This window comes from Lotus japonicus, chromosome 1, assembly GCF_012489685.1.
Source record: "Lotus japonicus ecotype B-129 chromosome 1, LjGifu_v1.2".
Taxonomy (NCBI): Eukaryota; Viridiplantae; Streptophyta; class Magnoliopsida; order Fabales; family Fabaceae; genus Lotus; species Lotus japonicus.
In genome coordinates this window covers 6061430-6082132 of record NC_080041.1, presented here as the reverse complement: position 1 = coordinate 6082132, position 20703 = coordinate 6061430, and the positions used below count along the sequence as shown (strand labels likewise).

Below are 20703 nucleotides of genomic sequence, written 5' to 3'. Positions count from 1 at the left end.
AAAAACTTATTTCAGTAAAACAGAATGGACCTCATTCAATTGTGTTCCCCAATTTTTCTTCTTTTCCACTTTGGGAGTATGAAATGGAACAAATTGTGAGTTTGTTTTGTATATAAAATCACCCTTTTATTCTTATTTTGTAGTTGTACTGATCTAAAAAGATGTCACCTCAGAGTTTTGGAAGCGATAAAGGAATAAAACGTATACTAATTCATTTCTTTCTGTCCACTAATCAAACAATTGAGTCTATTGATTCCATTCTATAAAAAAACGTACATACACAATGGTGTAGTTTTCTTACTATTATTTTTCGTTTTATTTCATATACAGAATGTTATTTCAGTAGCTACTATACTTATGATATAAATCCTGCTACTAACGAATTGAAATAATGTGTTGTATTCCAATAGGGATGATATCAATGAGGTTGAAGAGATTGTCAAGAAGGTCAATGTTAAGATAATTTCTAAACCTCTTCAAGGTAAGGACCCAGTTGGATTTGAGCAACGCATAGAAGAGGTGAAGTCACTACTAGACATGAAGCCTGATGATGATACTATATGTATGCTGGGCATATATGGACTTGGAGGAATTGGAAAAACAGAAATTGCAAAAGCATTGTATAGCAAGATTGTGCACGGATTTGAAGCTGCAATTTTTATCGCCAATGTCAGAGAGAAATCAAACAAAATCAATGGCCTGGAAGATCTTCAAATGTCTCTACTTTCAAACATGTCTGGAGTGTTAGAAACTGAGTTGAGTAGTACAAGTAGAGGAATCTACGAAATAAAACGTCGGCTTGGCAAGAAAAAGGCTCTTTTGGTTCTTGATGATGTTGATGACATAGAACAATTGAATAACTTGGCAGGAGGATGTGATTGGTTTGGTTTAGGTAGCAGAATCATTATAACAACAAGGGATGGAGATTTGCTACGTCGTCATCGAGTTGAAAAGACTTACAAGATGATGGAGCTCAATGATCAGCAATCTCTTGAGCTCTTCTGTCAAAATGCTTTTGGAAAGAGTCATCCTAAAACAGGTTATGAAGACATGTCTTATCGTGTAGTGAAATATGCCAGGGGTCTTCCATTGGTTTTAAAAGTTTTAGGGACTGATTTGGCCATTGAAGATAATTTAGAATATTGGGAGTATACATTAGAAGAATGCAAGAGGAATCCAAATCCAAGGATTAAGGACGTGCTCCAAAGAAGCTACGAAAGATTGCAGTCCAATGCCAAGCAAGTTTTCCTGGACATAGCTTTCTTCTTCAAGGGGGAGAGAATAGAATATGTTGAAATGATATTAAAAGAATTCAATGCAACACAAGCTATTAAAGTACTTGTTCTTAAATCTCTCATAACTGTTGAAGATGGCCGCTTGAATATGAATGGTCATATTCAAGATATGGCTAGAGAGATTGTTCGGGGGGAGGCACCGAATAATCCTGGCAAACGTAGTAGATTATGGTCTCATGAAGATGTTACTGAAGTTTTGACTCAAGATTTGGTAAGAATAATTTACGGTTGCTTTTTTATTTATATAGTATAATCTTTATTATTCATAACAATGTGCAGTATTACAATTGATGTTATTTTCATGAACTTGTTTTTTAAAGGGAAGTGATTCAATTGAAGGGATAATACTTGATCCCCTCGAAGAACAAAATGTAGAATGGAGTGGTACTGCCTTTAAGAAGATGAGATGCCTCAGAATTCTCATTGTTCGAAATACATCATTCTCAATAGAGCCTAAACATCTACCAGCTCATCTAACAGTGCTTGATTGGAACCAGTACCCTTCAAAGTCCTTCCCACCAGAATTCCATCCAAAGAATATCATTGTCTTCAATTTGTGGAAAAGCAGTCTTACACTGAGAAAGACATTTCAGGTATAGCTTGTTTCTTTTATTTTTTCATTTTAAAATTTAATAATAACTTTAATTGCTACTCAAATAACAGTTATACAATATTTTGATCGGCTTATTTTTTTTTCAAAATCAATTCTAGCACTGAGAAGCTGTTATGACCTAATTATTATGGATTTAGATTTATTTTAACTTAGAAACCTATCTTTTTATTTTGGAGTCTATCTTTGAAAATCTTTTATTTTGGGGTTGGGTTATCTTTTATTCTAGTAGTATATCTTCTTTATTTCTTTGAGATTAAGTTATTGTTATTAGGATTAGTTATTATAAATAGGAGCTACTCACAATGTTAGGATTTTTTGGATCCTAACAGAAGCTACTCACAACGTTTCTTGCCGCGCTTGATTTTTGCTTTAGAATCAATTGATCGTGAAAAGGGTTTGTAAAGATGCGCTTGATATAACTTAAATATACAGCAAATAATTTGATTGACTTTTTTCTTTTGGCAGAAATTTTCAAGTCTTACTACGATGAATTTCTCATGTAATGAAACTATTACTACAATGCCTAATGTGTCTGGGGTTCCAAATTTGAGAGAAATCAGACTTGACCATTGTGAGAATCTAATCAAGGTTGATGAATCTGTTGTATTTCTCCAAAAACTTGCTCACTTAAGTGCTTCGGGATGCTACAAGCTTAGAGAATTCCCGCGAAGCATGTATTTACCATCTCTGGAAGTCCTTAATCTTAGTAATTGCTCCAAACTTGAACACTTTCCAGATATAGTGAACAAAATGAATCAGCCATTGAAGATTTATATGACGTGGGCTTCTATTGAGAAGCTGCCAGATTCCATTTGTAATCTTACTGGGCTTGTTTTTATGGATTTCGGATATAGCGAGAAACTCAAATATCTCCCACATAGTTTATTCATGTTACCGAACTTGGTTACTTTTAAAATTGGACTATGTTCCATCCTTGGAGAGTACTTTAGAAGGTTTGCACATAGCTCCGCAACTACCAGTGGTCGTTCAAATTTAAAAACGTTGCACTTAGATAGGTGCGATTTGTCAGATAAAGATCTTCATGCAATTCTCATTTGCTTTCCAAAATTAGAAGACTTGTCTGCATCATTTAACAACTTTGTATCCCTCCCTGCATGCATTAATGAGTTTGTTCACTTGACAAGTCTCAATGTGAAAAGTTGCAAGAAACTTGAAGAAATTACAGAGTTGCCATCTACTATTCAAAAAGTGAATGCAAGAGACTGCTGCCACTTAGCTACAAAGACGTTAGATATGTTATGGTCTCAGGTAATTAATATATATATATATATATATATATATATATATATTAATTAATGCTTCACTGTTGCTTGTGCTTAATCTCTCATACTTATATTTATTTTTGGTGTCTGTATTGTAATATGACAGGTGAAAAAAGGAATACCGGGTTTAGAAGTTGTGATGTCCGGAACTAAGATTCCAGAATGGTTTGACTTCAAGGGAAGTGATGAAGGAAATCCCTGTTTCTGGGCTCGTGGAAAGTTCCCTATTGTTGCTTTAGCGCTGTTCTTCAACCTTGAAGAAGAACAATTACGTAGCAATGTTGAGCTTCACTTAGTCATCAACGAACAACGTGTGCCTTCCAAAGGCAACTACAAGTACAAACATCCTCCCAAATTTGACTTTAATCACGTTTTCTGCAATGAGTCACAATTTGTAGTAGTATGCGATCTGCGACTTTTGTTTAGCAAAGAGGAGTGGCTTGGTCTTGATGCATTTGTCATTCAGCAAGATTGGAATCTTGTGCAGGTTTCAATCGAAGGCTCAGAGGACATGAAATTAAGTAGTTGGGGTGTTCATGTATACAAACAAGAAACCAAAATGGAAGATGTCAGGTTCATGTGTCCTGACAAAGTGTTCTCAGATATAATAGCCAACACATCATCCCCCACAGCAGCTGCTATGCATGTGTTGAGTATGGAGGCTCATGAAGGAACTGCCGAGAGACCATCACGACCTACTGTAGCTTCAAGCTCTGATGATGATGCTTTGTTGCAAGCATTAGTGATGAAGAAGGATGAAAGTTGTGAGTCTGACGCCAAGCATAAAATGAAAAAAATTGAAAATGAAACTGATGCGGCTGCTCCTGATGAATTAGATATTTGGAAACATGAATATCATGACTTGCTAGACCAGCTCAACATTTCTAACTCAAAATTATCTGCTTTGAGTGGCATTGAGATGCAGAGAGAGAGTGGAAAAGAAGGGTGCAAAAGTGTGACAAAGCATGAGAAGCTAGCTTCTGTTTTGAAAGGAATAGGTGAAGAGCTGCAAGGGATTTATGATGCTGGGATTGAAGGCTTCCAGAAATCACAAGAGTTTAAAGATCTGATGAGTGCGGTATATTTGAAGGGAGTAAGGGATGGAGTCCTAAAAGCACACACCACCTTGCTTGCTCTGGACATGGACAGAATAACAACTCCAGATGAACATGTTACTGATGATGATGATGATTTTGATGACAGTGAAATTCTTGACGAAACAACTCTAAGCCCTACTGGTTCACAAGTTGACAACCCTGGTGACACGTCTTACCTCTCCCGTAGGCATAGGATCTTTCGTCGATTTTTTAAAAAATGATGCTCGCTCTTAGATTATACTGAGTGTTTGTGAAATTAACAATGCATCATGCATGTGCCACTATTAACTGTTTTCTACTTTAATCATTCCATGTAGTCTTTTACATACAGCTTAAGATTATTAGCGCATGTGACCGGATAGTAATATGGCATTGAATTAATGATCGAATCAGCATTCTGATTATGGCAAAGAACAAAGATTTCACAACACCAATAATTTACCTAGTGCTTGATTTCAATGGAATCGCCCTCAAGTCCTCAACTATAAAGCTTGATAACCGTTCAGTGAGCTCTGGAGAGGACAACACAGCCGCCTTGAAAATCCTCTGTTTCTTCCCCTTCTTCTTCGTGTATGAATAAATCAACCTGTGTTTGAAATACTGTTCTAAAGAATCAATATCCATACCTCGGAGGTGACATTTCTAAGCAAGGAGACATCATAGCAAAGCATGGAGGTGTCTCTTTTCGGAACAATCGGCGAAGAAATTAACCGGGACACTTAACTCTTGATTGTTTGCCTCTTCATTGGGGCGGGCTTAATTGGAGCTTGTTTCATCACAACAGAGTCCAGCAAAGTGTTCATATCTCTAGATAAGGCTACAAAGGTTGATGTCCCAAAATCATTAGTGGAGGAAGCCAATTCACCTAGTGCTTAATTGGTACTTGTGATCAATTTACCTAGTGCTTGATTTTGCTGTGATGTCTCAGACATATATAACTTGAATGGCTTTCATGATGATCATTCATGAAAGCTATCATACATTCATACACTGATACACACACAACAATATACAAAATTTGTTTTATTGCAATCAAAACTTGATTTCCCTCTAATGTCTGAACTACACTCACGCAGACGGCGGCATTCAGTTTATCGGAGAAGATGAAATCGGTGGTGAGGAAAGGAACCGAGGAAGTTTCGACGGTGATGAAAGCACCCCTTACGGTTCCATACAATTTAATAGCCAATTTGCTATTCCTAGCTCATGCCCAGTAAAAGGTCACGGCTAATCAGCAGCCAATGTCATAGCTAATTTTGCAGTTAATTTCGTAGCTAATTCGCTCTTCTGTAACATACTTTGGAGCTAATATAAAGTTAATTCCTTCATAGCTAAACCAGAGTGAATCCCCAGCCATTCGCCATAGCTAATATTTTAGTTAATTGCGTAGCAAACAATTAATAGCTGAATGCCTGAATCCGAAGTGAATCAACAGCTAACTAGGTTCGCAGCTAATTTCACAGCTAATTCAAAGCTATTACAGTTAATTCAAAGCGAATGCAAAGCTAATTCATGTCTTCTTCTTCTTACCCCCAACCCTATGTGATTCACATGCATTCCATTAGAGTCAGTTAGGCAGTTAGTTCCTTGTGCAATATGAGTAAGAGTCACTGTAATTGGAATATAGAATGATAATGATGATATTGAGATCCCTCTTCCCCTGTTTCCTCTCTCTCCCCTGTTCTTCTTCTCCCTTTCTCCCTCTTTGCTATTTCTGCAACTCTTATTTGAAGAAGAGTGGCAAGGCCTTGATGCACTTCTGGTGCATGATTGGAATCAAGTGCAGGTTTTATATGAAGCCTCCTCAACCATGACAATTTTAGTTGGGGTGTTTATGTGTACAGACAAGAAACCAACATGGAAGATGTCCAGCTCATGTGTCCTGGACCAGAGTACTCACATATACTATACCCAACATATCACCACCCAGAAAAGCTCCTTCAAGAAATTCTGATGATGAGCAGGAACTAAGGAAGATGAGGGCTTCTGGTGCATGATTGGGTAGCTGCTTCTGGGGGCTTTATGATGCTGAGATTGAAGTCTTCCAGAACTCACAAGAGTCTCATCATCTGATGAGTGCAACGTACTTGAATGGACTGAGGGATGGAGTCCTCGAAGCACATGCCATCTTGTTTGCTCTGGACATGGACAATACAGAGTTACTGATGATGAATTGATGATGAGGTTCACAATCACATAGTGGACCATGGTGTTACTGATCATAAGGCTGCTCATGATAATGGAAATCTTAATGCAGTGGATACTAAGCCCTGCTCATTCACAAGTTGACAACCCTGATGATGACACTTCTTACCCCTCGGATTGGGATTTTATCTTTTCTTTCGACTTTGGTGGCTTCTTTTATTAAGTCTAATTTGTACCTGTTATCAAATGATGCTCTTTGATTGAGCTGAGTGTGTCTCAAATTAATAATGCATATATGCCACTGTTCTGTTATATCATATGTGTATGCTCTTATTCTTGGGCTTCATTAACTTGTTCAATAATACTAGTATTAAACCCGTTTTTCCGTGCAATGCACGGATAGTTTTTCACGAACTACACTGCTAACTACAATTATTCAGAATTTGATAGATATGGAATAATAGTATTTTCTAAGACACAATTTTAATTAGCCAAACACTTATATGTCGTTATTACCTTGTGTTTATGTTTAAATGTTTTATCTTTTATATATATATGAATTAGATGAGTTTCAAATGTTAATTGTGTTTGACCCCTGTCAACTTACACTTTGGCGCAATCTTTAGTGTAAAAGATGAAAAGTTGGCTGAAATGTAATAATATACTCCATTAGATTGTGAGAGAGATATTTGAAACTAAAAGAAAATATTTATACACATATCCAAGAGTAATGATTTTTATTCATATCTCACTTTCTTTTCTATCTCATTTCTCTATTTTCTCTTCCTATATATCTAAGGTGGATGTGGATAAGAAGTGTCAACAAAACATTATGGTAATTGTTATTCGGACCCCCCCACGACATCTATTCGTACCTCATTTCTAATTTTCGCTCGCACTTTGAAAGTGCGTTACCTACGCACTTTGCACTTTGAAAGTGCGTAGATAAGGGCATTTGAGTGTTTTTGCACTTTAAAGGGGGTTCAAATAAATGTGGGGGGTCCAAATAACAACTCCCAAACATTATTCCATGAGCTTGCAAATGAGCTACATACATTAAAATGCAAAAGACAAGTGATCCTAATTTTTTAAAAGTGAAGTTACATGCACTTAAATCCTTAAAGTTCTAAATCCAATTAGCTTAATTGGTTTCTTAAATTCTATAAGTATTGCCCAAAGATTTTAGCAGCAATTTATTGTTATTCTGTTAACCTATACTGGTCTAGCCATAATCACTCCGGTTTGTATAGGTGTGTTATGTGTGCTTTTGTGATTTTTAATTATGATGGTAGCTAAAAACACAACTCACCCCGGAAACAACTTTCTTTTAGATACCAAAATTGTTCATTTTGACTCAACTCTCAAGCATCTCTCTAGCTAGAAGATTTTAATGATGTCACTGAAAGAAAAGATTAAATTTTGTGATTGCCAAACACATTAACATATACTTGGTTTAACAATTCGCCCAGACTATAATCATTGATATCCAAAATTGTTCAATTTGACTCACCTCTCAAGCATCTCTCTAGCTAGAAGATTTTAATGATGTCACTAAAAAAAGATTAAATTTTGTGATTGCGAAACACATTAAACACATACTTGGTTTAACAATTCGCTCAGACTAATCATGTGATAAGCACATGAATTATATAATCATTGATGTCATATCAAATAAATTAATAGTCATTTTTATCTATAACTGGTGACATTTTCTATTTATTATAGACGACATTGTACCCTAATTTTATAAGTAATATTTATCAAAGGTATTTCACTTAATAATTTTTACAGATTTTAAATTTGACAAATTCAACAAATTAATTAACCAACGCCTTGCAGTTTGGCCATATGGTCTCTGTCTCATCTGATTGTTCACGGTTTTGAATCATAAATTTAGGGAACAATTTATTATCCACATATTTGAGATTTTTCTAAATTCACTAAAAAAATAGGAATATCCTTTATTACTTTTCGAAAATAATATGTATAGATAGTGTTGAGAAACAACCCCTCTCAATATATACGGGAATATCTCTTATATAAGATATGTGCTCGTCTTTAGCTCTAATAAAATAAAAAGATAAATAAAAAAATTATTTTACAATACATTTGAAAGAACTATAAATATATTATAGCTTAAATTAAAAAAAAAACTTAAAAAACTATTACGTACCAGTTTAAAAAACTTTGCAAATTTTTCAGAATTATAAGGCCATGATACAATTTTTACATTTTTAATAGCTTGAATTGATGAAATTCTTACAAATTTTATACTTTAGAAGAAGAAAAAAATGGCAGAGGCATGAAGAATTGAACTGACTCATTATTTTAGAAACAAAACAATTACATGCCTGTTTTCAAAAAGAAAAGTCAAAGGCATGAAAATGGGTTTTTTCAACTCATGAATAATGTCTAAAACTGCTACGAATCATGTGACATAGTTTCTTCTCTTTCTCTTAATATACGATCTAATACAAGTTTAGAGGTCATACCCTCATTTGATTGTCCACTGTCCACCATGATTTTAGCATGCTTTTCCATAGGAATATAGTTTGGATGCAGTATAATTCTAAGCAAAATGAAGGGAAGACATGAAGGATGAGACAAAGTTTTATCCAAAGAAGCATGTTATTTGAGCCTAGTATGTATTACCAAAACATTCAAGGTTTTGAAAATAGCGATAACATAGCAAAAATGAAGATTTCACAATCCCAAGGCTCCTCAATAATTTTCTCACATGAAATGCAAAGGATAATAGAGGGCAATAGACTTAATTAGCCTAAAAAAACAATAGAATCATAAAAGCACCGAAAAAAACAAATTAGAAGCTCAACTGAGATCACACTAAAAACAACTGGATTTATATCAGAATGATTGTGGATGAAGAAATAAATTAGTCTCCTAGTACTGTGATGTATGAACAATAACGTATAATAGCAAGATGCCAACAAACAAACTTATCATTTAATGACATAAGCTTGAATGTTTGCATTTGCACCATAATGCAAATTTTTCAGTCCAGAAGAACATATTAGTAAGTTGCAATACTTTCCAGATACTAAACTTCCGCTTTCTTCTGATTTAATTAGGAAGTATAGGTCTCATTAGCTGCTCTTGTCCATAATCAGCTAGTTTTTTTTTGGGCAGGCAAACAATTCATATAAGGAGCACACCGGGTGCTAAACCCAAATACAAATTGGAAAAGCAGAAAAAGCAACCAGGCTACTTAGCTAACTCAAAGCCCAGAAGCAACAATCGCAGAAAATAGGAAAATAAAAGAGTAAAACATAAATGACAGCTCCATGGCTAAAGACCAATTCAATACACCCTCATCGCCTCTGCTTTTTCTCTCTTTTGATTCTATTATTATACATCCACTATCTATATCTGACCATTTCCCCAAATATAGCAGAAACATCATTATTTTCTCCACCCAATTAATTGTCTCGTTCAAAAGCACATGGGGACCAACTCCTCCATTTTCTGAAAATGGGAGAGGGACTTATCAATTAGGCGCTGCCAAACATAGCAATTCAAGAGAACAGTTAAAATAGTTTTGTCAGTTTTGTCTTGTTCCTTCAAGCTGTTAAAATAGCTTTATGCAGAAGAAAACCCATGAACCTTGCCAATGAGGTCCAAGTGCACTGCATGTTCAGTAATATGCACACACCACTCTTATTCATCCACTAAGATACTGCAACCATTAAACAACATAACTTCAAGAACAACAATAAATAAACAATTAGTCATTTCAAATTTCAAACAGTTCAACCATGATGTCTTTATATCACAGTAACTGAAAACAAACCAAACATTCCAGTTTCACATAAGAACAGAATAAGCTTAAAACAGTTTTATAGTAAATGATTTTTTTTTGAACTAATAATGCAATAAGAGTATTGTATACACATGATTCTGAAATATGAAAAAAGAACTACTATCTTTGGCTTTAAAACCAAATTTATTTAATTTACTTTGCTACTTTGAAACAAAACTTATTTACTTAAAGTAGCAGCAATTACAATACATACTAATTTTATAGGATAATAAGAACTGAAATCCAAGTAAATATAAATGAGAAGCTACAATGTAATGGTAGAATGAGACTCCACCACCAAAGAGATGGACATACTACAACTCTATCAAGAGCTGAAGCTTCCACCACTCCGACACACTTTTTAAGTTGGAATTCTTGCTTCTAGTGCCAGTCCTCTACATGTGCCATTAGCATAGCTCAGAAGATTAGCATCATGCACGGGTGAGTCAGCAACTGCTTGTTTTTTTTGCAAAACATATCTTGAATACTAAAATAAATGTAAAGAAACTACACAATAATTGTAATCAAGTTAGAGTATGACTAATGAGTAAGTAACATGGATTCAGTGAAAACTTTCAACTGATCATCAGTGATTCACTTAACTTCCAAGTTATGCAAAAGGTTCTTCCATGGTTATCCCAAAAATAGAACCATCCCAAGCCAGGCATCAGGGGTGCTGCCTCTCAATGCTCCATTTAAGGCCCCTTAATGAGTGGCTTGTTATTGCTTTGACAATGTAGATATCAATTCTAAGCATTTTAGATCACATTCAGCTAATTCCACTCTGTCAGAAGCTGAGAAATTTCCACCAAATTTCAAATAATGAGCAGTAAAAATTTTAGTCTTCAAGAATATGTTAGCCTGTCAGTTTAGCTCATACTAAAGTAATTTGTAGGTGAGGCACTGCTATTTTATCATTTTGAGTCTTTGGCCATTATAAAAGCACATATGCGTGGTGAGTAACAAAAACAAAATTGGATTCAGCATGTAGGAAATTTCCCTTACTGAAAATATGAGAAAAACATACATGAGCAAGAGAGAAAGAGATTCACTAAGTGATTTAAAACTACCCAAACTTCATAACTTGTCTGCCTCCATAGAACTCCATAATGTTTGAGCCTAGTCAATGCAAAGATAAGAAGTTAAGAAGACATTTTCGACCTCAGAAATAACATGCATTTCATAATGATGATGGAAAATTATGCATTTGAAAGAGAAGCTTTATTCTAATCAGGATACAATCACTTAGTGAATCTCTTTCTAATCAGGATAAAATTATGCATAGTATAGAGTGTGATGCACTTGATCACACTCTCCTATATTCTGTTAGTCTATTATAGTTAATTATGTATATTTATCAACATCTAGTGAATCTATTAGGGTTCTACACTGTATAAATACAGTGATCTGTTCATTCTATTAGTTCAGTTAATGAAATCACACTTTCTGTTCAGTTTCTCTTTCTCCCTCTCTCTTATGCTTTACATCTAAGAGATTTTGTCACTGATGTGTAGTTCACTAAGTATTTAGTTACTAAATTAATTGGATATCCAATGTTTGTAGATGCTTATGTGCTTCCTTTTGTAAAGAGGGGAAGAAAACTCAAGTATGAAGATCCGTGTTACCAAATTTTGACACTAAAAATTGAAAAAAAAACTACTCTTTTTTTTAAGAACCAAATATATTTATATAATAGAGAAACAGTCCAAGACCAAATTAGAAAGAGATCAGAGCAATAGATGGTTAAACATACCAGCCAAGCTCACAACAAAAAGGGAGAAAAGCTATAAAGCTAAAGCTACAGACAAGGAAAGGAATAATGTACAGTTTTATGCAATCAGGAAGAATTAAAAGAGCATTAGAGCTCCTTGTAAAACAGCAGCATTTGTCCTCATGATAGAGCATCAAAACCACCAAGATCATCAATCCTGAATAAAAAAGAAGCGACCTCAAGCCTTGCTGTCCAATAACCAAGTCACCTTGCTATGCTGATCTATCACCTTACCAACAAAGAGAAAGCCACTGTTCTTGATATACTGAGTCACTCACTTCAGCATAAAAAATGTCCCCCCTTAAGAATCAAATTTGTCATCCCTCACCATATCCTACTGTCCATATCAGCAAAAATCCCAGCAAAATACTACATTAGAGAGATCAGTTAAAGACACCCAAGTCATATTCCATGTAACAATCCACCATTTGCAATACAAATTCCCAATATGGAAATAAAATATCTACAACTTATTCAGTCAAGGGGTTCACCATTTGCACACTAAAAGAATGCACAAATTCATAGAGGAAGCAAATAACAATGCACCAACTAAATCAAACCAATTTAAGTATTAATATAAATAGCAATGAAAGCTTCTGAAAGATATCAGATAAACTTTGACCATTAAAAATTAAGACCTGCTAAAGAAAAAACACAGCTATTGCCTATTAGAACCAAAGCAATCTTACCATTGAATTAGCTGCAAAATTACCATTGCCCCTCCTGCATAATTTTATTAGTTGCTCCAGCAGAACCATTGATTTAAAAAAATAGAGCTCCAGAGTACATATATCTGAGAAAAAGAGAAAAGAAATCAGGAAGGCAACAAATGGCAAGAAGACAAAATATTTTGCATAACAGTTGATAACACACAAATGAATGGTTAAATAGCAGAGCTAACTGGAAGGGGAAGGGGGGGGGGTGAAGTGTGGTTGAATGAGAACTAAGGGGATATTTATAGCCAAATCGATATGAAGAAACAAAATAATAGAAGAGTCTCTGTAAAGCTTTCCACCTATAACCCTCCATCTATATACCTAATCCCAACTTCTGCTCAGAATAGAAATGACAGATGCATAAAAAATGCAAGAACAGAAGATAACAATGGGACGAAATTAGGAGGAAACGTATGAGAAATGCTAAACCAAGTACCAAATCCCCCAAAAAATGCACATCTAATAAACTATATCAGATAAAAAATTCATAAAAAGGACGAAATCAGTGTTGAAGTTCAAAAAAACAACTGTTACGAAGGCTTACCCACGCAGGGAGATGTGATGGCCATCACCGGAGAATTGTGGGAGCACGCTGAGGGTTGTGGAAAGAGGAACGAAAACACTGAATCAGTGCTAGGGTTTCAGATTGATGGAGAGAAAAGGACGGCTGTGGAAGAGAATTCAAGAAATCAGGAGGTGATGGATGGTTCGGCGGAGCAGGTAGAAAGGGAGAGCACACACGCCAAAGAAATCATGTTCATCTCATGAGAGATGAGGAGAAACAGACGTACAATCAGAAACGGCATCGTATTGGACCTGGCAAGTTGAAAAAAAAAATTAAAAAAGGTCAAGCAGAACACGTGTTGCTTCGCCATTGGTGTTCTTTTAGCTACAGTAATTGGAGAATAAGAAGTAGTAGATAACTTGGAACAATCGTTTGTTTTGAGCAGGATAGAACCCTCTCTTACGTGAATTCTGTGATACCTATAAATATTTTTTGGTGTGATACTCGCATTGCATTAATGCTCTGTTTGGATGCAGAGGTGAAAATGAGAAGAAGGAATATAAGTGGAAAGAATATACATGGAAAGAATATGAGTGGAAAATGAGGTGATTTTGAAGTTGTTTGGATTAAGGAAAAAAGAAGAGAGAATGAAAGGAAAAGTGGAAGTGATGTTTTCATAATGACTATTTCACCCTTTACTAAAAATAGTTATTATTATTATTTTATTATAATTATAAATTTTAAATCTGTTATAAATTAATTTAAAAAACTAATAATATTATAATTTTAATTTATCTATCAAACTATTATTATAATAAATATAAATATAGATCTCTTGATTTATTTTAAAAAACTTATTTATTTTTTAATAAAGTTGACTGTTTATTATTTTTTTATATAAATATGAGAATTGATATAATAAAAATAAAATCAGCTCGTTATTTTTTAAATAAATCAGGACATTTTTTTTAACGAATCAGGACGTTACACTACATTAATGAATGCATGTAGAATAATTGTCAATACTCAATACAATACTATTAACTAGAAATTAAACCCGTGTGTTGCACGGGTTTGTTTTTAAGTTATGTGTCTATTATTTATAAAAATAGTTTATGTAATATGAACAATTATTGAAGAGTAGATAATTAAGAATATGATAAACATATGTAATGTAATTACATTAATGAAGCTCAATAAAAAAAATTGTGCACTAATTTTCTAGATATTTTTTTATAAACATTAGGTATCGGTCACCCTTTGGATATAGCGACTGATTCAAGATTTAGTCACAATTAAGGTTCTTCATCCCTCCCCTATAGTTTATTATGTGGGGATCAAACCCGATGGCTCTTCACACACACTCAGCTTGCGTTGCCAACTGAGCTACCCCACTTGGGTTAATTTTTTAGTATATTAAAGCACATATTTTATATTTTATGTTTCTTTAATAAAAATAATTTTCAACTTATTTGGTGATTATATGTTCAACTTATTCGATAAATTTTTATATTTTTATAGAAAGTAAAGAATTATAAAACCTCATAAGACAATTTGAAATAACAAATCGTTCAACCTAATGAATGTCTATTACAATTTTTAAGGGCCCGTTTGGTGTGACGTATAGTATAAGGCCTGATAGTATAAGGCCTGATAGTATTAGGCCTGATAGTATAAGCCCTGATAATTTTCTTATACTATACAGCGTTTGGACATACACTGTATAATTTACCATATCGTTTAAATTAATGCAATTTTATGTTTAATGAAGTATTGAATAATGATATAAAATAAAAATCAAATATGGAGGTGATTATAACGGTGGTGGCGGTGGTGATGGAAGTAGTGGTAGGTTGGTGGTGGTGGTGGCAATGGTGGTAGGTTGGTGTTGGTGGCGGTGGTGGTGACAGTGGAGATAGGTTGGTGGTGGTGGTGGCAGCGATGGTGGTTGTGGTGGTGGTGATGATAGGGTGGTGGTGGTGGTGGTAAGGCGGTGGCGGCTATAGTGGAGGGTGGAGGCAATGGTGGTGGTGGTGGCGGCGATAGGGTGGTGGTTGTGGTGTCGGTGGTGGCAATAGAGTGGTGGCGACAATTATGGTGGTGGTGGCGATAGGGTGGTGGTTGTGGTGGCGGTAGGGCGGTGGCGGTGGCGGCAACATCGGTGGTGGCGGTGGTGGCAGCGATGGTGGTTGTGGTGTTGGCGACGATAGAGTGTGGTGGTGGTAGTAAGGCGGTGGCGGCTTAGTAGGGTGGTGGTGACGGTGGAGGGTGGAGGCAATGGTGGTGGTGGTGGTGGTGGCGATAGGGTGGTGGTTGTGGTGTCGGTGGTGGCGGCGATTATGGTGGTGGTGGCGATAGGGTTGTGGTGGCGGCGATTATGGTGGTGGTGGCGGTAGGGCGGCGGTGGTGGTGGTGGTGGCAACACCAGTGGTGACGGTAGGGCGGTGGTGGCGGCGGCGGCGGTGATCGGATGGTGGTGGTGGTGGTGGTGGTGCCAATGGTGGTGTAAGTTGGCAGCAATAGAGGGTGGTGGTGATGGTGACTTATACGTCGCAACCTTATCATGTCTTATCCATCACTCACATGATGGATTAAATAATACGTCATTTTAACGTATAAGGGGACTTTGATGGATAAGCTTATACAATACAATGTCATCACCAAACAATGGATAAACTCATAATGTATTGTATAAGCTTATACTATCATGCCTAATACGGCGTGCCAAACGAGCCCTAAAATTAACTATTTGGATCTTTGAGATTCCTTCCTTAAGGAATGCAATTTATGATACACTTGAGTAGAACATGATTCCTTCAGTAGATGATACATGTGGTTAACACAAATAAACTATAAGAACTTAGTTAAAAAGATTCTTAAACTCGTGTACCATAATTAGGTGCAAACGAAAGTTGGTTAAGAATGATTGTTATTTTTTTACCAATGAAGAAATATTGTAGGAGTAATGTTACTTACACACCTCTCTTTTGAGGTGTAAGAGGTGAAATGATGAGAGAGATAGGAAGAAAAGGAAAAGTATGAGAGAGAAAGTATGAGATGTGATAGATGGTAAGAGGAGAGAGATAGAAACAAAAAGAGGTGAAAATGAAGTGTTTTAAAAATGAGGTGTGTATATATCATTACTGATATTGTAGCTATATCACATATAATTTCCTTTAGGAAATTTATTAAATACTTCATTTCATACTACATTTTTAGTTTATTGTAGATGAGTGCAACAATGATAAACATCATAGGAAGTTATAAAATCATATTAGATATTATTAGAAAACGTATTTTAAATCAAAATTATAACTATTATCGACCAAAATTTTTAAAATTAAACTATTTTGACAAATAAATTTAATTTAATTATTCTATTATTTTTTATAACTAACATGACATGCATAACATATTTAATATATATCTCCTAATTTAATTAACTTAGTTTTTAATATATTTAATTTATTTATCATCATATATATAGTTAAATAGAAAATTACTCTATGATAATTTTAACTATCAATAATTACTTAATAACTAATATTTATTAATTTTAATTCTATTTTATCTTAATTAATTAATTATAAATATTATTTATAATTAATTAATTTTAATTCTTAATATTTGTCAACTCAAGTTACTTTTTAAAATTATAACTATTATTATTTAATATAGGTATTTTTGTGAATATTTAATGTAGGTAGTTGAATAGCTTTTGATAATACAATTTTTTTTTTAGTTTTTAATATTATTATTTAATATATTTATTACAAAGATAATTTTTTTATTACTTAATGCATTATAATACATGCAATATTTACTAATGTATTTAATGTAATGGTTCAAGTGTGCTTTACTTATATATATAGAAGATTTTGTAACTGTGACTCAAAGGGTAATAGCGAACTTTGCTCCCTTTTTCCAGTTTTCTTCGCACATATGGGTGTGTTGTTCCTTTGTCTTGGATTGTCTAAATTTTAGCTAAGTGGTTTTGTGCTAGTTGTGGGACTCGATGTTGTAACATCTTGGCTTGTCACATATGTCCCTGTGGGCCTGCTGTGTTTGTTTAAGAGTTGTCTTTCAGAAGCGTTGGATTGATCATGTGGTCAACAAGATAGAAATTGTTATAAGGCTTCTGCGCGCTGCATGATGGATTGATTGAGAATGATCAAATTGATTCCAGTAGATTTGACCTAATGGTTATTTGTGGAAGGTTTATCTTTTGTTCAAATCTTAGTAATAAGAGATTTGTTGCTGATTAAATAAGATTGACTTCCTGATTATGTTATGGACTCTTTGTTACTCAAGCCCATTGAAGACAAGGCCTGAGGAACTACTATATATGAAGACCAAGACCTAGCTATTAGGTGACGATTTTTAGCTGATAAGAAATTAGGGTTTTCTTGTGAGTTCATACTGTGTTCTTGTGTGTAACTCTCTTAGCAGCTTTCACAGAATCTTGTTAGGTTGAGAGTAGTTTGAGTGTTTGTTTGATCGTATGATCTGTCTTCACTGTGCTTGTAAGGGATCAATTACTGTGGCAGTAATTGTGTGAGAAAGTGAGAGGGGCTCTCATACTTAGGGGGAGGACTAAGTAATAAGACACTATAGAAATAGGGAAAGGGGCTATGAATAGGGCCTATTCATCTAAGACCTTGTGTACTTGATTATCTGATATAGTGGATTATCTTTCTCGAGCTAAAGCCCTCCAAACGTGGGTGATTTTGCACCGAACTGGGTTAACATTCCTGTGTGTTTTGTTACTGTTACTTTCTGTCAAACTGTTTTCTGATTGTAATATGTTCTACAAGATGTCTTAGACATCTTGTGAAACATTTGTCCCTCGGTGTGCCAGAATTTCAATTGGCATCAGAGCAGGCATCCTGTTCTACTTAGGGTGAGATCCAGGGAGACTATATTCTGGTATTATGGACAACAGCAAGGAAGGAGGGTCTATCAACAGGCCACCCATTTTGGATGGAACCAACTATGACTATTGGAAGGCTCGTATGGTTGCTTTTCTCAAATCTATTGACAGTAAAACTTGGAAGGCTATTGCCAAAGGGTGGAAATATCCAGTGAAGGCTGACAAGGAAGGAACCTCAACAACTGAACTGAAACCAAAGGAGGAGTGGAACAAGGAAGAAGATGAGGAAGCTTTAGGTAACTCCAAGGCACTGAATGCCATCTTTAATGGAGTTGACAAAAAATATGTTCCGGCTTATCAACACCTGCACTGTAGCAAAATATGCTTGGCAAATTCTTAAGGTAGCACATGAAGGTACATCCAGAGTACGCATGTCCAGACTTCAGTTGCTGACTACTCAGTTTGAGAATCTGAGAATGAAGGAAGAGGAGACAATCTCTGACTTTCATATGCGAGTACGTGACTTGGCAAATGCATCATTCGCTCTTGGTGAACAAATGTCTGAAGAGAAGCTTTCGAGGAAGATCCTGAGATCATTGCCTAAGAAATATGACATGAAGGTTACTGCGATTGAAGAAGCCCAAGATATCCGCAGCATTAAAGTGGATGAGCTCATTGGATTCCTGCAGACTTTTGAAATGTCTATCAAGGGCATTAGTTTTAACACCCCCTTATTAATCCCACACCCTCTTTTATTTTCTAAATTCCCTTAATACCCTCTCTTATAAAGAGATAGTCAAAGTGTGATAGTATTTTCACACATACTAAGTGTGAAACATTTTCACACGTGTGAAAATATTTCACACTCAGTGTGAAATGCTTAAAACGAAAGGAAGAAGGTGAAGAGAGAATAAAGATACTCAATTCGCACAATTGTGCTTCACACTCAAGGGTGTGAAACACAATTTAGTTTCGCACTCAAGATCAGTAGTGTGAATGAACTTTATTTTCAATTTTAAATTTTTCGTTTCTTAAGAATTAGATTTCACACTCAAGTGTGTGAAACATTTTCAAATTTCACACTCAAGAATGTGAGTTATTGAACTGTTAATAATTTTTTAATTTTTTCTTTGTTTTTTTATAATTTTCATTTCACACATTTCACACTGAAGAGTGTGAAATCTTTTCAAATTTCACACTCAAGAGTGTGAAAGAACCAAGTGTTAAGAATTTTATTTTTAATTTTAAATATTTAGTTTTTAATAATTAAATTTCACACTCAAATGTGTGAAACATTTTCAAATTTCACACTCAAGAGTGTGACTTATTGAACTGTTAATAATTTTTTAATTTTTTTTGTTTTTTTATAATTTTCATTTCACACATTTCACACTCAAGAGTGTGAAATTTTTTCACTCGAGAGTGTGAAAGAAACAAGTGTTAAGAATTTTAATTTTAATTTTAAATATTTAGTTTTTAATACTTAAATTTCACACTCAAATGTGTGAAACATTTTCAAATTTCACACTCAAGAGTGTGAGTTATTGAACTGTTAATAATTTTATTTAAAAAAAAATTGATTTTTTTATATTTTCATTTCACACTCAAGAGTGTGGAATATTTTCAAATTTCACCCTTAAGAGTGTGAAGGAACCAACTGTTAAGTGTGAAATACTTAAAACGAAAGGAAGAAGGTGAAGAGAGAACGAACATACATCGGTTCACACTTACAATGTATGAAATGTTTTCATATATATTAAGTGTGAAAAGTGGCAACGAAGAAAACTATGAGATGAGAGTAAAAGTGAAGGGTGGTGTGATAAACAAAAATGATGGTAGTGATAAGATAGGAAAAGGGATATATTTGGAATTAAATTAAATTTTAAAGGGTATTTCAGATATTTTTGTGCATAAAGGAGGGTGGGAGATTAATTGAGGGGGTGTTAAAACTAATGCCCGTCTATCAATGAGAGATCTGACAAGAAAAACAAGAGTATAGCGTTTGTGTCAAATGCTGAAGATGATGACCAAAGCGAGAAAGATGTTGATGAGAATATTGCTGAAGCTATAGCCTTACTTGGGAAGAAATTTAGCAAAGTCATGAGGAAGTTTTATAGAAGATCAAAACCCAACACTTCAGATAAGCGTTTTGATACTGCTAATAATTTTGTTAATTCTCGCAGGGGCAAGGAAGAAGACAAGACTGGCAGAGGCAAGGGGATTCAGTGTCATGAGTGTGAAGGCTTTGGCCACATCAAGGCAGAATGTCCAACCTATCTGAAGAAGCAAAGCAAAGGAATGGTAGCAACATGGTCTGATGATGATTCTGGAGAAGAAGGTGAGACTCAAGTACTAGGTTTTACTGCGAGATGCAGTTCAGAAAACGGATCAAGTGATGATGATATCTCTGAGGAAGAGCTTGCTGAAACATATAGGCTTCTATTCAACAAATGGGAAGAAGTCTGCAGTCATGGCAAGAAACTGGAATTGACTGTGGCTGGTCTGGAAGCTGACAAGAAGAGACTGAAAGATATGAACAAGAATCTCCAAGAGGAGATCTCTGTATTGAAATCAAGACATGAAGAAATGAT

At 34.9% G+C, this 20703-nt stretch overlaps 1 protein-coding gene and 1 long non-coding RNA gene across 3 annotated transcripts; one reads left to right on the top strand and one right to left on the bottom strand.

Moving 5' to 3' along the window:
- Positions 1-283: 283 nt before the first annotated feature.
- On the top strand, positions 284-4595 carry LOC130710236 (TMV resistance protein N-like). The gene is made up of 5 exons (XM_057559465.1): positions 284-288; positions 411-1506; positions 1616-1888; positions 2374-3177; positions 3298-4595. The coding sequence occupies exons 1-5, from the start codon at positions 284-286 to the stop codon at positions 4507-4509; spliced, it is 3390 nt and encodes a 1129-aa protein (XP_057415448.1). The 3' UTR covers positions 4510-4595.
- A 5544-nt stretch (positions 4596-10139) lies between these two features.
- On the bottom strand, positions 10140-13633 carry LOC130733251 (uncharacterized). 2 transcript variants are annotated; one of them, XR_009017440.1, is made up of 3 exons: positions 13282-13633; positions 12711-12814; positions 10140-12390 (listed from the first exon to the last, which is right to left on the bottom strand). It is a non-coding gene; the product is annotated as an uncharacterized LOC130733251 (long non-coding RNA). The 2 variants fall into 2 exon arrangements; XR_009017439.1 differs by having other exon boundaries at positions 10140-12358; positions 13282-13626.
- Between the last annotated feature and the right edge of the window lie 7070 nt (positions 13634-20703).